This window comes from Schistocerca piceifrons, chromosome 2, assembly GCF_021461385.2.
Source record: "Schistocerca piceifrons isolate TAMUIC-IGC-003096 chromosome 2, iqSchPice1.1, whole genome shotgun sequence".
Lineage (NCBI taxonomy): Eukaryota > Metazoa > Arthropoda > Insecta > Orthoptera > Acrididae > Schistocerca > Schistocerca piceifrons.
Genome location: NC_060139.1, coordinates 868,780,331 through 868,794,861, shown reverse-complemented (window position 1 = coordinate 868,794,861; position 14,531 = coordinate 868,780,331). Strand labels below are relative to the sequence as shown.

The following is a 14,531-nucleotide window of genomic DNA, read 5'->3' as shown; positions in this document are numbered from 1 at the left end:
TATACACGTTTACCAAAAACTATCTTCTCCTTTCCCGTTACACATCATTCATGTTTATGAGGTGTATTCGGAGTCTTAATAATCACACAGGAAAGATCAAACTGAGACAATTAAACTCTACGTATTCACCCTTCAGTGAGACGCCAGTATCACGAAAAGGAGAGAACAGAGAGATGTTTGTTGCAAAACTATCTCGTAATTTTGGAACTGATGGGCGAGAAAATGGTCAGTGGCTGCCAAATGAGGAGAAAACAGAGGGCTGAGCCGAGGCAGAATTTGGTAGCACAAGAAGCAGCATCTGTACTGTTCTGAACTGAATGACTGGGGCGTTGCATGGAGGTGAAATGATGGCCTTTCACACTTTCCCGCCAAGCTCCGTTTTGACAGCCTCCCATAACCTCTTCAGGGAATTTAAATTGTGCGCTACCGTGGTGGGTTGCCCCTTACGAGAATTATCCGTCAGCACTTCACAATGGCAGTCTCGAAATTCACTCAGCGTCACCTTGTGCAATTATGGTCTTCGAATTAGTTGGCGATTTTGAATCTACGTGTTTACACTGCTTGTTCCCCTCCCTTGTCTCGGGATCGTAGTGATACATGCAACACTCATCTATGGTTAAGCTGCTACAGAACTCATCTTGATTAGCCTGCAATTAGTATCAAACTAATCAAATGGCTCTGAGCACTATGGGACTTAACATCGGAGGTCATCAGACCCCTAGAACTTAGAACTACTTGATCCTAACTAACCTAAGGACATCACACACATCCATGCCCGAGGCAGGATTCGAACCTGCGACCGTAGCAGTCGCGCGGTTCCGGACTGAAGCGCCTAGAACCGCTTGGCCACCGCGGCCGGCTCAAACTAATCAGTCTTCGGGCTTAATCTGAGGAAGAAATTTCTGAAATTTTATATTTGGACCACAGCACGCTTTGGTAATAAATCGTAGACTGTAGGATGTCGTGAAAGAAGAGATCGAAGAGTTTGACATGTGCTGCAGTAAAAGTAAGCTGAAAATTAGGACTGATAAGTAATGTGGAGGTTCTCCGCAGAATCGGCGAAGACAGCAACAGATGGAAAACACTGACTAGGAGGAAGAGACAAGATGGTACGCTAACGAGAAAAAATCGCAACACTAAAAAATAATTAACGCAGAGTAACGAAATTTCGATAATACGTTTGTCTAAGTAACAAATTTCGGTGATTAACATCGGAAGATCACTAGTTAATGTAAGCGCGAGTTAAACCATTGAAAATGTGAAATGATGGTTCATTAACAAACGGTGTAACCGGCAGAATTCAAGGATGCAAAAGCAAGCATTGTGTTTTACACGTGCCGTATGTCAGTTTGTGGAATGGAGTTCCACGCCTGTTGCACTTGGTCGCGCAATACAGGAACGGGCAATGCTGTGTGTGAATGACGCTGGGGTTGTTGTTCTATGATGTCTCATATGTGCACGATTGGACACAGATTTGGCGATCGAACAGGCCCAAACAACATGGCGACACTATGCACAGCACTTTGGCTTGCAACAACGGTATGTGGGCGAGATTTATCTTCTTGACAAAAACCCGCTGGAATACTGTTCATGAACGACAACACAACAGGTCGAACTACCAAACTGACGCACAAAATTGCAGTCAGATTGCGTGGGATAACCAAGAGAGTGCTCCTGCTGTTATAGAAAATACGACAGACCTCCACTCTGCCCTCAAATGAGCTCACGCTTGACACCGCTCAAGTCGCAAGTGACGGTGGTTTCAGGTCAGTGAAATGCACGCTACAGGGCTTCTGGGTAGGAGCTGTCAAAATAACCGACTTTTAACACTTCTTTATGTCACTCTGGTGTCAACTGCTGCTGAAATTGCTGTTGCACATGCAATACGATGTTCCAGAGCCATACGCCGAGCACGTTGATCTTCCTTCTCGGTAGTGGCACGTGGCTGATCGGAGTCCGGTCTATCGCGGCCGTACATTCCCGTGACCACCGCTGCCAGCAATCATGTACAGTGGCTACATTCGTACCAAGTCTTTCTGCAGTACCACAGAAGGAACATCCAGCTTCTCGTAGCCCTATTACACGACATCGTTCCAACCCAGTGAGGTGTAGACAATTGCGCCTGTCGTATAAAGGCATTTTTGACTAATGCTCAACTCACCACATCCTATCTCAAAGGTAACTTACTTTCACGACCGTTACAACGCAAATTTAAAGCAAACCAGATTTTCAGGTTCATAGTGGTGCCACTAGCGCTACCTGTATGCTAATGGCGCGAAATTTGCATAGATATCATCTTTCAAATGTACACTACTGGCCATTAAAATTGCTACACGGCGAAGATGACGTGCTACAGATGCGAAATTTAACCGACAGGAAGAAGATGTTGTGATATGCAAATAATTAGCTTTTCAGAGCATTCACACAAGGTTGGCGCCGGTGGCGGAACCTACAAAGTGCTGACATAAGGAAAGTTTCGAACCGATTACTCATACACAAACAGCAGTTGACCGGCGTTGCCTGGTGAGACGTTGTTGTGATGCCTCGTGTAACGAAGAGAAGTGCGTACCATCACGTTTCCGACTTTGATAAAGGTCGGATTGTAGCCTATCGGGATTGCGTTATATCGTATCGCGGCATTGCTGCTCGCGTTGGTCGAGATCCAATGGCTGTTAGCAGAATATGGACTCAGTGGGTCCAGGAGGGTGATACGGAACGCCGTGCTGGATGGCAACGGCCTCGTATCACTAGCAGTTGAGATGACAGGCATCTTATCCGCATGGCTATAACTGATCGTTCAGCCACGTCTCGATCCCTGAGTCAACAGATGGGGACGTTTGCAAGACAACAATCATCTGCACGAACAGTTCGACGACGTTTGCAGCAGCATAGACTATCAGCTCGGAGACCATGGCTGCTGTTATCCTTGACGCTGCATCATCACAGATAGGAGCGCCTACGATGGTGTACTCAACGACGAACCTGGGTGCACGAATGGCAAAACGTCATTTTTTCGATGAATCCAGGTTCTGTTTACAGCATCATGATGGTCGCATCCGTGTTTGGCGACATCGCGGTGAACGCACGTTGGAAGCGTGTAATTCGTCATCGCCATACTGGCGTGTCACCCGGCGTGATGGTATGGGGTGCCATTGATTACACGTCTCGGTCACCCCATGTTCGCATTGACGGCACTTTGAACAGTGAACGTTACATTTCAGATGTGTTACGACCCGTGGCTCTACCTTTTATTCGATCCCTGCGAAATCCCACATTTCAGCAGCATAATGCACGACCGCATGTTGCAGGTCCTGTACGGGCCTTTCTGGATACAGAAAATGTTCGACTGCTGTCCTGACCAGCACATTCTCCAGATCTCTCACCAATTGAAAACGTCTGGTCAATGGTGGCCGAGTAACTAGCTCGTCACAATACGCCAGTCACTACTCTTGATGAACTGTGGTATCGTGTTGAAGCTGCATGGGCAGCTGTACGTATACACGCCATCCAAGCTCTGTTTGATTTCATGCCCAGATGTATCAAGGTCGTTATTACGGTCATAGGTGGTTGTTCCGGGTACTGATTTCTCAAGATCTGTGCACCCAAATTGCGTGAAAATGTAATCACATGTCAGTTCTAGTATAATATATGTGTCCAATGAATACCCGTTTGTCATCTGCATTTCTTCTCGGTGTAGCAGTTTTAATAGCCACTAGTGTAGAACCATTCCTACGAACTTTCGTTTATGTCGCACTACTCCTTGTTGGTGTTGAGATTTTTTCGGCCGTTGTATGTTGAGACAATGGCTCTGAGCACTATGGGACTTAACATCTGTGGTCAACAGTCCCCTAGAACTTAGAACTACTTAAACCTAACTAACCTAAGGACATCACACACATCCATGCCCGAGGCAGGATTCGAACCTGCGACCGTAGCGGTCACGCGGTTCCAAACTGAAGCGCCTAGAACCGCTCGTCCACCCCGGCCGGCTATGTTGAGACATCAGGGAATTACAACCACGGTAGTAAAAGGAGCTGTAGATGGTAAAAGTAGCAGAGGAAGCCAGACGTTGGACTACATCCAAGAGATAACTGAATACTTAGGGAGCAAGTGCTGCTCTGAGATTAAGAGGCTGACAGAAGAGAGGATCTCGTGGCGTGCCACGTAGAACGGGTCAGAAGAGCGACGGCTAAAAAAATGAAAAATTAAAATCCTGACTCAGATGCCACATTTCTATTGCTGCCATCGTTTGCTGGCGGAGCATACGGGGAACCCAGTGTGCAGCGATCTTCGTCATGTTCGAAACACAGAAATGTAATTCCATACGGAACTCCAGTTTGTCTGTGGGTCCCGCCTATTCGTTTTGGCTGCTCTAACGGCGTCCTAAGATAGTGCAGCGCGGGGATTTCTGTGTTTACAAAGTCCGCAGACATGTGACTACAAACAAGTATTACATAATACTTTTTGGAGGTGGTAATTGAAAGTTCATGCCTCTTGTACTGTACTGAGAGACTGACAGTAAAATTTATTGAAATCTGTGTACGGATTTCACTTAAATATTTTTCCATGTTAACAACAGTGTCATACTCATAGCTTTCAATTTTTTTAGTCCTTTTATCACACTTTTGTGTGTTTACACAAGTAACGGCTTCTGCAGTGGTTACGTTTCATGTGGCTGTACGCTTGACGCTTGCAATGGCGTACAGTGAAGTCGGCGACAGAAAATCCTTGACATTTGCAGTTGCTGCACCGCACATCACTATCAACCTATCATGTAAAGTCTCTATGGCAACGCTCCAGTGTTGGTTGGTTGGTTTTGTGGGAGGGGACCGTACAGCGAGGTCATCAGTCCCATCGGATTAGAGAAGGATGGAGAAGGAAGTCGGCCGCGCCCCTTTAAAGAAACCATCCTGGCATTTGCATGAAGCGATTTAGGGAAATCATGAAAAAGTTAAATCAGGACGGCCGGACGAAGGTCTGAACCGTCGTCCTTCCGAAAGCGGGTCCACTGCGCCATCTCGCTAGGTCGCCCCAGTGTCATCGTAGCTCTGTAGACGACTATTGTCTTCGTCACGGCAATTGAAAACCGCCAACTGCGTTGCCAGCTGCCCGGAACTTCCTCTGGGCGACTGTTCCATGGCAAAGCAGTGCGAGCAGCCATGGTGTCGGTGACAGCCACTCACCTGCAAGTCTGGCGTGCAGATGGAGCTCGGCCGCCGTCAGCCGCTCGCCCGCTTCCGTGACAGGCAGCCGGAACTCCAACAAGGCGCGGCCCGGCGCCCAGCCTGCAACACCCGACACACCTTGATGTTGAGAGTGGTCACACACCGCGCTGGACCTCTTTTGGTGTACCTTAAAAGGTTAGGGTTGAATGAAGCAGATTCGAAAGGCCTGTGACCACTAGCAAGTATCCATCGCGAGTAACCTTACACCTTCATCTTGTAATGGTTCTTTATTTACATGACCATTACGGTACTCCAACCCCAGTTCTCGATACCAGTAATATCGTACTACTTTTCTGCGAAGTAACAGACATTTTTGTGACAATATTTACATTTGGTTTTATTAATGCATAGGTACTCCGATGTATCGATATATTACAGTGATAGGTTCTTGTGTGTATTCATTTCTGTGAGACTGTCATCATCTTTGGCTTACTTGTAACCGTTTTGGCGCGAATGCGCACAGAGCAGTCTTTGTTTCATTTTGCAGAAGTTAAGTTGTTATTTCGCTTTGTAAAAGAACTGTCAAGTCTTGTGTTTGCTTAAAGTGGAAATTAAATATATGAAGATTGATAGAAAACTGTTTTCTGATGATATGACAATTAAGAAGAAGTATATGTGGATTTACAAGAAGTTTAATTAAAATGTGGATCGTGAACACCAACTCAAAAATTATTTCTGCCATACCATTGTTCTGATCTGAGATTATTTGATCATTAAGAATTTCCTGAAAAACGAATTTTTTAGGTCTTCAAATATTGCTAAAATACAGATCTGGACCTTCTAGCAGTCAAAGTGGAATCACCCTAGAATCAGCAAGATGAGCCATAACAACTTCGACGAAATCTACCTGGGAATCCATTCAAGATAAGTGCCAACATTAATGACTTTTTTACAGTGACTTCATAATCCCATTCTGATGATACCATCCACAGACAATAACTTTGTTGTTGCCCGATAAAGCGAACATATGCTGCGTGAGCAACATTATTAATCTGATTTCTAACCTACTTTGCAAGTGGTCGTATTGTTAGAATCTCCATACATTTACACAATCCGAAACACATCATATCGTGTATGGTGGAGGATACCTTGTACCAGTAATAGTCATTTCCTTTCCTGTTCCACTTACAAAAACAGCGAGGCAAAAATGACTGTCCATATGTCTCCATACGAACTAGGGATGGCAGTTATTGTTGAAAAAAAAACCGGTTTTCGGTTACAGTTTAACATGACTGTTAAAACTGTTCGAAACAACCGGTTTCTGAAATTTTCAGATTTTTGTTCTTATTCATACTCCTTAGAAGTCGAACAAAGATTGAAAAAATTTGTCTCACTATCAAGGTACATAGAAACGAAGTATTAAATTAAACGGGCAAATAAAAGAAAACTTATTACATCCACCGTTCGCTGGTTTACTGGAAAAGCTATAAGTGGCTGAATATTACAAAAAATTACCATCAAACTGATTCTAATTTTTTGAAAATGTTCAAAAATCATGTTGTAATCGGGGGACATATCTCTATTTGGGCACTGCGAATAATCGGTGCTAAAAGGAGAAAACTGAGGTTGAAGGATTATTTTTGGTGTTAATTTGTCCGTTTCAAGGGATACAAGCAGATAAAGGCGTGTTTTGTAGACACAGGCAGCAAATCACTTTCTATTTTTGTTGTATACTATGAATAAACTGTTGTTAAGCTTTTATTTTATTACTGTTCCTCTTTATTGTTTCGTAGAAATGGCAAACAAATCTTTAAATGATTAAAGCAAATAAAGCATTGTACTTAACTGCTACGTCACTTCGTAAAAGTATTTTCAGACTAGGGTTGGTGCCATTTTGGCACGTAATGAATGTCCGGCGGCGACAGCGAGAGATACCATACAGACCAGGTGGGAGCAAGTTTTGCACACTGCTCGTACACGCGTACCTTAGGCAACGACACATGTCACTATAGACATACCTGTCCAAGCAATGCTGCACCAATCTTACGGCATCTTTTTGTTGCTCGTTTCTGTCGGCACTGTTACTAAAATAGCAACCATCGCTTCTCCCATTTTCGCTAATAACACAATATTTCAAACCGATGCAAATTTTACGAATAGAAATTACTCCTTTTTTAAAGAGATTTATTTAAAAACTAAAAATTTCAGCGCCGTTGCCAAGGCTACTTGATATATCGTTTTTTAAATTCGGTTACTAGTAAATAATAGAAAACATCTGCTGTAGCCCAGACCAAACAAATAGTGAAAAATACCTGTTATTCTGAACTAAAAGTCGGTTTCGGGTTTAACCATCCATAGTATGAACCATAATTTCTCTTACCTTCGCGGTCATTACACGACATGTACGTTGGCGGCAGCAGAATCTTTCTGCTGTCAGCTTAAAATGGTGGTTTTCTAAATTTCCGCAGTAGTGCCGCGCGAAAACAACCTCGTCTTCCCTTCAGGGATTCCCATTTGAATTAACGATGCATCTCCATAACACTCGAGTGTTAATCGAATCCACCGGTAACAAACCTAGCAGTACGGCACTGAATTTTTTCGTCATCTTCCTTTCATCAGACCTGGTGGGGATCCCGAACACTCGAGCAGCACTCAAGATTGTGTCACACTAGTGTTCTACATGTGATCTGCTTTATATAAGGGCTACACTTTTCCAAAAGCATCCCAATAAACCGAAATCGACCATTCCCCTTCCTACTACCTTCCATACGTACTCATTCCAGTTCAGATCACTTTGCAACGTTACGCCCAGATATTTAATTGATGTGACTGTTAGACATCACACTAAAAATGCTGCACTCGAACATTTTAAAGCAAGCTGCCGTTCATCACATCAACTAGAAATTTTGGTCTAAATGAGCTTGTATCCTCCTAAAGTCACTAAACGACGACTTGCTGAAGTATTTAGATTAGAACAAAAACTAGCAGAAGTTTACTCGGCAAGTTGATTAGGCAAGTTAATTCCAGTACATTACTGCAGGTACTTGCAGAGGTGCTTCCAAATACAATCACCTGATGAAATAGGAAAGTGGTTTTTCTAATGTTATGCTGGAAAATCAAGCCACCTGGCCCATGTCTCACAATACAGAAAAACAACTCCACCTCCAAAATTAACAACTGCGTTTTTTCACTGGTCCACCCCTATTTCTCATTTCTCAACACTGACGTTTTCGTACCGACATTGACACGCAAAACACCTGCTAGTTTGCGAAAAAGTCACAGCAACTCACAAGTTCGGCAAATAATTGCACAAAAATGCAAGGAATGTTTTCGCATGCGGAAGCTACTTCTGGATGTTGACGAAATTTGCAGAAATAGACTTACTGGGGAAGTTTTCACGCCAAAGGACATACAGAAGTCGCTTCTAAATAGACTTGTGGATGTTTACCTGTTAGTGGGTACACCCCTCCAGAAATTTCAAGCGTCTCCTACAGATTCTGGTGGATTGAAACACTAGCATGTTAAACTAGTATTTCCCGTCTCTTTCGACTTCGCCAGACTCTTAACAAGTTTCTGACTTTGCCAGGAACCAGACTAACACAGAAAGTGAACTGCTGAAGTGGGGTGAGATAGCGAGGGACGATCGATAAGGAATGCAACACTTGCTTCTGAGCCGGCCAGTGTGGCCGATCGGTTCTAGTCGCTTCAGTCTAGAACCGCGCGACCGCTATGGTCGCAGGTTCGAATCCTGCCTCGGGCATGGATGTGTATGATGTCCTTAGGTTAGTTAGGTTTAAGTAGTTCTAAGTTCTATGGGACTGATGACCTCAAATGTTAATCCCCTAGTGCTCAGAGCCATTTGAACCATTTTGAACTTGTTTCTGAAAGCAGGTTGGTTTTATTTAGGATTCTAATACATCGTATTATTCCCCGGTCTTTTCTAAAAACAAAAAAATCTATCTACATGGATGCTCTGCAAATCACATTTAAGTGCCTGGCAGAGGGTTCATCGAACCACCTTCACGAGGCTCTGTTATTCCAATCTCACCCCACTTCAGCAGCGCGCGGAAAGAAGGAACACCTATATCTCTCCGTACGAGCTCTGATTTCCCTTATTTCATCGTGGTGATCGTTCCTCCCTAAGCAGGTTCGTGTGAACAAAATATTTTCGCACTCGGAGGAGAAATTTGGTGACTGGAATTTCGTGAAGAGATTCCGTCGCAACGAAAAACGCCTTTCTTTTAATGATTTCCTGATCAGATCCTGCATCATTTCTGTGACACTCTCTCCCATATTTTGCGATAATGCAAAACGTGCTGCCTTTCTTTGAACTTTTTCGATGTACTCAATCAGTCCTATCTGGTAAGGATCCCACACCGCGCAGCAGTATTCTAAAAGAGGACGGACAAGCGTAGTGTAGGCAGTCTCCTTAGTAGGTCTGTTACATTTTCTAAGTGTCCTGCCAATAAAACGCAGCCTTTGGTTAGCCTTCCCCACAACATTTTCTATGTGTTATTTCTAATTTAAGTTGTTCGTAACTGTAATACCTAGGTATTTAGTTGAATTCACGGCTTTTAGATTAGACTGATTAATCGTTTAACCGAAGTTTAACGAGTTCCTTTTAGTACTAATGTGGATGACCTCACACTTTTCGTTATTTAGGGTCAACTGCCGCTTTTCGCACCATTAAGATATTTTTTCTAAATCGTTTTGCAGTTTATTTTGATCTTCTGATGACTTTATTAGTCGATAAACGACAGCGTCATCTGCCAACAACCGAAGACGGCCGCTCAGATTGTCTCCCAAACAGTTTATATAGATAAAGAACAGCAAAGGTCCTATAATACTACCTTGGGGAACGCCTGAAATCACTTCTGTTTTACTCGATTGCTACAAATCCTGTTTTTCAATATAATCTCCGTTCAATGTGACAGCCTTCTGCCACCTTACTGGAAGGACTTGTATGCCCGCATGGTACCACCCTACCTGGCGACGTCGGAGCCAGCGTCCTGCTGCATTAATAACATCCCTATAACCCACGTACTGCTTTTCGCAGAGTGCATCTTTCATTGGGCCAAACAGATGGAAGTTGGAAGTGCGAGATCCAGCCTGGACGGTAGATGAGGAAGAACAGTCAAAGTTTAATTTGTGGCAACGAGCACGATGAAGTCGTTTCTTCCATTGGCTCAGGGTAGTACAACACACTTAAGAGTTGACCGTTGCACCATGAGAGAGCAAATCACACAGAATAAACCATTCAGAGACCCGGAAGGACTTTACCGGCTGAGGGTGCGGCTTTGAACTTTCTTCAGAGGAGAGGTGATGTGGGCGTCACTCCATGGATTGCCGTTTTGTTTCCAGTTCGAAGCAATGAACCCATGTTTCATCCCTGTGACAGTGTTCGACAAGAAAAATTGTCCCGATTAGCCTCATAACGCGGAAACAATTGCAGACGTACGGTCCGTCCTTGCTGTTTATAGGTGGCGGAATCCGGCGGGCACACAACTTTCAGTACCCGAACTTGTGGATGAGTGTCAGCACTACCGACGGAGACGCAGAGCAGCGAGTTCTTTGTTTGTGATCCATCGATCACCTCGAACGAGAGAATGTGCACGTTGCAACATTGCAGGAAGCAGAGCCTTTCGCGGCCGGCACGTCGGAGATCGGACGGGTTTGTACAATGTTGTTGCTATGATGACAGACGCTTCGCCCAACGACTCACCGTGCTTTTGTTCGCTGCCAGGTCTCCATTATACTCTCTGCGCCTGTGAATATCTACTTTGTTCTGGTTTCCCGCCAGAAGAAACTCAATGACAGCTCTGCTTTAAACCCACCTCCCTTACAGACGCCAATTTGAAGGCTACGTGTAGCGTTGCCACCTATTGGAACTTCATGTCCTCGATGGCCCATAAAAAATTTCGCATTTTTTCAATCTAAACTGGCTAAGGAAGGAAGTATGTTGCATTCCTTATTGAATGCAAGAAGCATAAATCTTGAATGATATCTAAGGTACGCTCGATGTGATTCTCGTCGTGAGAATGAATGAGAGACGCCGGCCGGAGTGGCCGAGTGGTTCTAGGCGCTACAGTCTGGAGCCGCGTGACCGCTACGGTCGCAGGTTCGAATCCTGGTTCAAATGGCTCTGAGCACTAGGGGACTTAATATCTGTGGTCATCAGTCCCCTAGAACTTAGAACTACTTAAACCTAACTAATCTAAGGACATCACACACATCCATGCCCGAGGCAGGATTCGAACCTGCGACCGTAGCAGTCGCGCGGTTCCGGACTGAGCGCCTAGAATCGCTAGACCACCGCGGCCGGCGTTCGAATCCTGCCTCGGGCATCGATGTGTGTGTTGTCCTTTGGTTAGTTTGGTTTAAGTAGTTTTAAGTTCTACGGGACTGATGACCTCAGAAGTTAAGTCCCATAGTGCTCAGAGCCATTTGAACCATTTTTGAATGAGGGACGGGGGTGGGCACACTTGTACCCGACGTTCGTGTAGTGATCGTCACACCACACGGAAAGAATTCGGGAATGTTGATGTGGTGCGTTTTCTTACTGATACTCCAGGCCATATGTGGGGAACTTTAGGCCAGCAAATGGATAGCACGTTGTAAGTAGGCTGTTTAAGTTTTTATGTTGGTAACGCCACGTAGCGCTCTGTATGAAAAATCACTGACTGTGCTGGGTGCAGTCTGTGGCTGGTCGGACTCATCGTTGGAATATTCGCTATTGTAGTGTTGGGCAGTTGGATGTGAACAGCGCATAGCGTTGTGCTGTTGGTGGTGAGCCGCCAGCAGTGGTGGACGTAGAGACAGAGATGCCAGAGTTTTGAACGGACGATATGGACGTGTGTCCGTCAGAAAGAGGAAATTTGTAAGACTGGATATCATGAACTGATATATATGACTTTTGAACATTATTAAGCTAAATACACTGTTTGTTCTCTATCAAAATGTTTCATTTGCTAACTATGCCTATCAGTAGTTAGTGCCTTCAGTAGTTTGAATCTTTTATTTAGCTGGCAGTATTGGCGCTCGCTGTATTGCAGTAGTTCGAGTAACGAAGATTTTTGTGAGGTAAGTGATTCATGAAAGGTGTAAGTTGTTGTTAGTCAGGGCCATTCTTTTGTAGGGATTATTGAAAGTCAGATTGCGTTGCGCTAAAAATATTGTGTGTCAGTTTAGTGATGATCAGAATAAGTAAAGAGAGAAATGTCTGAGTACGTTCAGTTTTGCTCAGCTGTTCGAAAATCATATAACGTAAGAGGTTTACCAGCACAGTCATTCATAATTTTTCCTACGGAGGCGTTTCAGCGTGATCACAGTAGGTTCCTACATTATTGACTGATTTGAAACGATGACCAAAGCGTATCACATATATAATTATAGAATATCAGCACGAAAGTTCGTCTCATACCGTTTTACCAATGCCCTGTTAGCGTGCACAATTAATCGCCGCCGGCCCCGGTGGCCGATCGGTTCTAGGCACTCAAGTCCGGAACCGCGCTGCTGCTACGGTCGCAGGTTCGAATCCTGCCTCGGGCTTGGATGTGTGTGATATCCTTATGTTAGTTAGGTATAAGTAGTTCTAAGTCTAGGGGACTGATGATCTCAGATGTTAAGTCCCCTAGTGCTCAGAGCAATTTGAATTAATCGCCTCTTGTAGTTTTAGACCTATTTGCACATAAGAAGGCAGGTAATGTGTCCGCGACACTGGACGCAATCGGAGCTAGCACGCTGAGAAAAATTCCGACTGGAGCCACGGGCGGCACTTTGGAGTTCGTCGCCAATCACAACAGCGACCAGTCAGCAACCTCCATGTCACCGCCAATGAGACGGACACCCGCGTTGTGATAGGCGGAGTGCACAGGCAGCAACGAGGCTGATGTCGGACGTTGGTGTACGACAGTTCTAAGACGGAGTTCCGGAGTTGCAGTTTACAGATACAGTTCGTAGCGGAGATCAGCCTGCGAGACGCGGCCTACAAAAGTGGAGTAGCCCGTAGCCTTCGCATACGGACAAGTGTTTTCTGCAGTGATTGACAGTGTGGTGCCCAAGACGGACATTGTTGACACTGTATTCACTAACGAACGCCCTGACAGGTCACTGCTTTCTTGTATCCGTCCACAAGCACATTCAGCGAGTGTTGCAAAACTTAAATATCGAAGTGCTCTCCGCAGACTACCTGCTTCCGGTAATGTGGCGATGCACATTGGGAAAGGTACAGTGGTACCATGTGACAGTCCAGCCATTAGTCATCTTGCCATGTCAATCTGTAGCACATGCTTCAGGTTGCAACCAATTAATTTGCGTTGAATTTTGTATCAGTGTAGGTCTGATGAGACTCTTTGTCAATTGCAGTGTAGAATAACACAAGAAAAGAGTTCTATAGGAGTCCAGTCCCAGACTACTGAAGTCGTTAGGAGAGGCGGTATGCAGTGGCGAGGACTTAATTACGCTCGACAGGCCGTGCGGGATTAGCCGAGCGGTCTTAGGCGCTGTAGTCATGGACCGTGCGGCTGGTCCGGGCGGAGGTTCGAGTCCTGCCTCGGGCTTGTGTGTGTGTGTGTGTGTGTGTGTGTGTGTGTTTGTCCTTAGGATAATTTAGGTTAAGTAGTGTGTAAGCTTAGGGACTAATGACCTTAGCAATTAAGTCCCATAAGATTTCACACACATTTGAACATTTGAACGCTCGACAGCGCAAAGAAAACATCTTGACAATAACGATTGCATTAGGCAATAATACAGGATCGTCTTCCAAAGCACCGCGCCACTGCCGGACCAGCGGAGCAGCGCCTCATCAGCAGCACAAAGCTAGCGTGCGCTCGACTCACAGTACGTTCAAGATAGCAAAGATTTGGGTGGTGGCTGCTTATCCACGGGGTAGCCGTCGACCAGGGACCCTGGCAGCCTCCAGCTCTATGTATTTATCACCAAAGTGCTCTCGTTGACGTCAAAGATTTGGGCTCAGGGATATGACATCAGGTTCACCTGAAGTATTCGCCGGCTCGCAGGGGGCGGCTCTCAGCGCCGGTTTAGGAGAGAGGAGCCAGCAGCATCACTGTCTGCAGCAGGAACGGGTTGAGTAGCTGCAGTGCCCCGCCCCCTATCGAAGGCGGATGACGGACAGCGTCCAGGTCACACAGGTAAAGCGTCCAGCAGGCCTGCGGAGTGATGGCGGCCTCCGTCATCCATCTGTGCTGCCTAGGGAGTTGACAATGCAACAGTGGCCTTCCAGCCGGACCTGTAGGTCCATAGACGCCCGAAAACAGCTAGGCGTGCCGAGGGTCGACCTCCATAGCGTCCTCTATAACTGGATAGCTAAAACTGTCAAGGGCTGAGACAACCCACTGGGCAGTCGGC

At 45.4% G+C, this 14,531-nt stretch overlaps 1 protein-coding gene across 1 annotated transcript in view; it reads right to left on the bottom strand.

Annotated features, from left to right (window-relative positions):
- Nucleotides 1-14,531, bottom strand: part of LOC124775944 (bone morphogenetic protein 8A-like) — a 79,360-nt gene that overhangs the window by 40,741 nt on the left and 24,088 nt on the right. Inside the window, exon 2 of the mRNA XM_047250788.1 lies at nt 5,184-5,285. Within this exon, the coding sequence (XP_047106744.1) occupies nt 5,184-5,285 (102 nt within the window). The remainder of the gene's footprint in view (nt 1-5,183; nt 5,286-14,531) is intronic.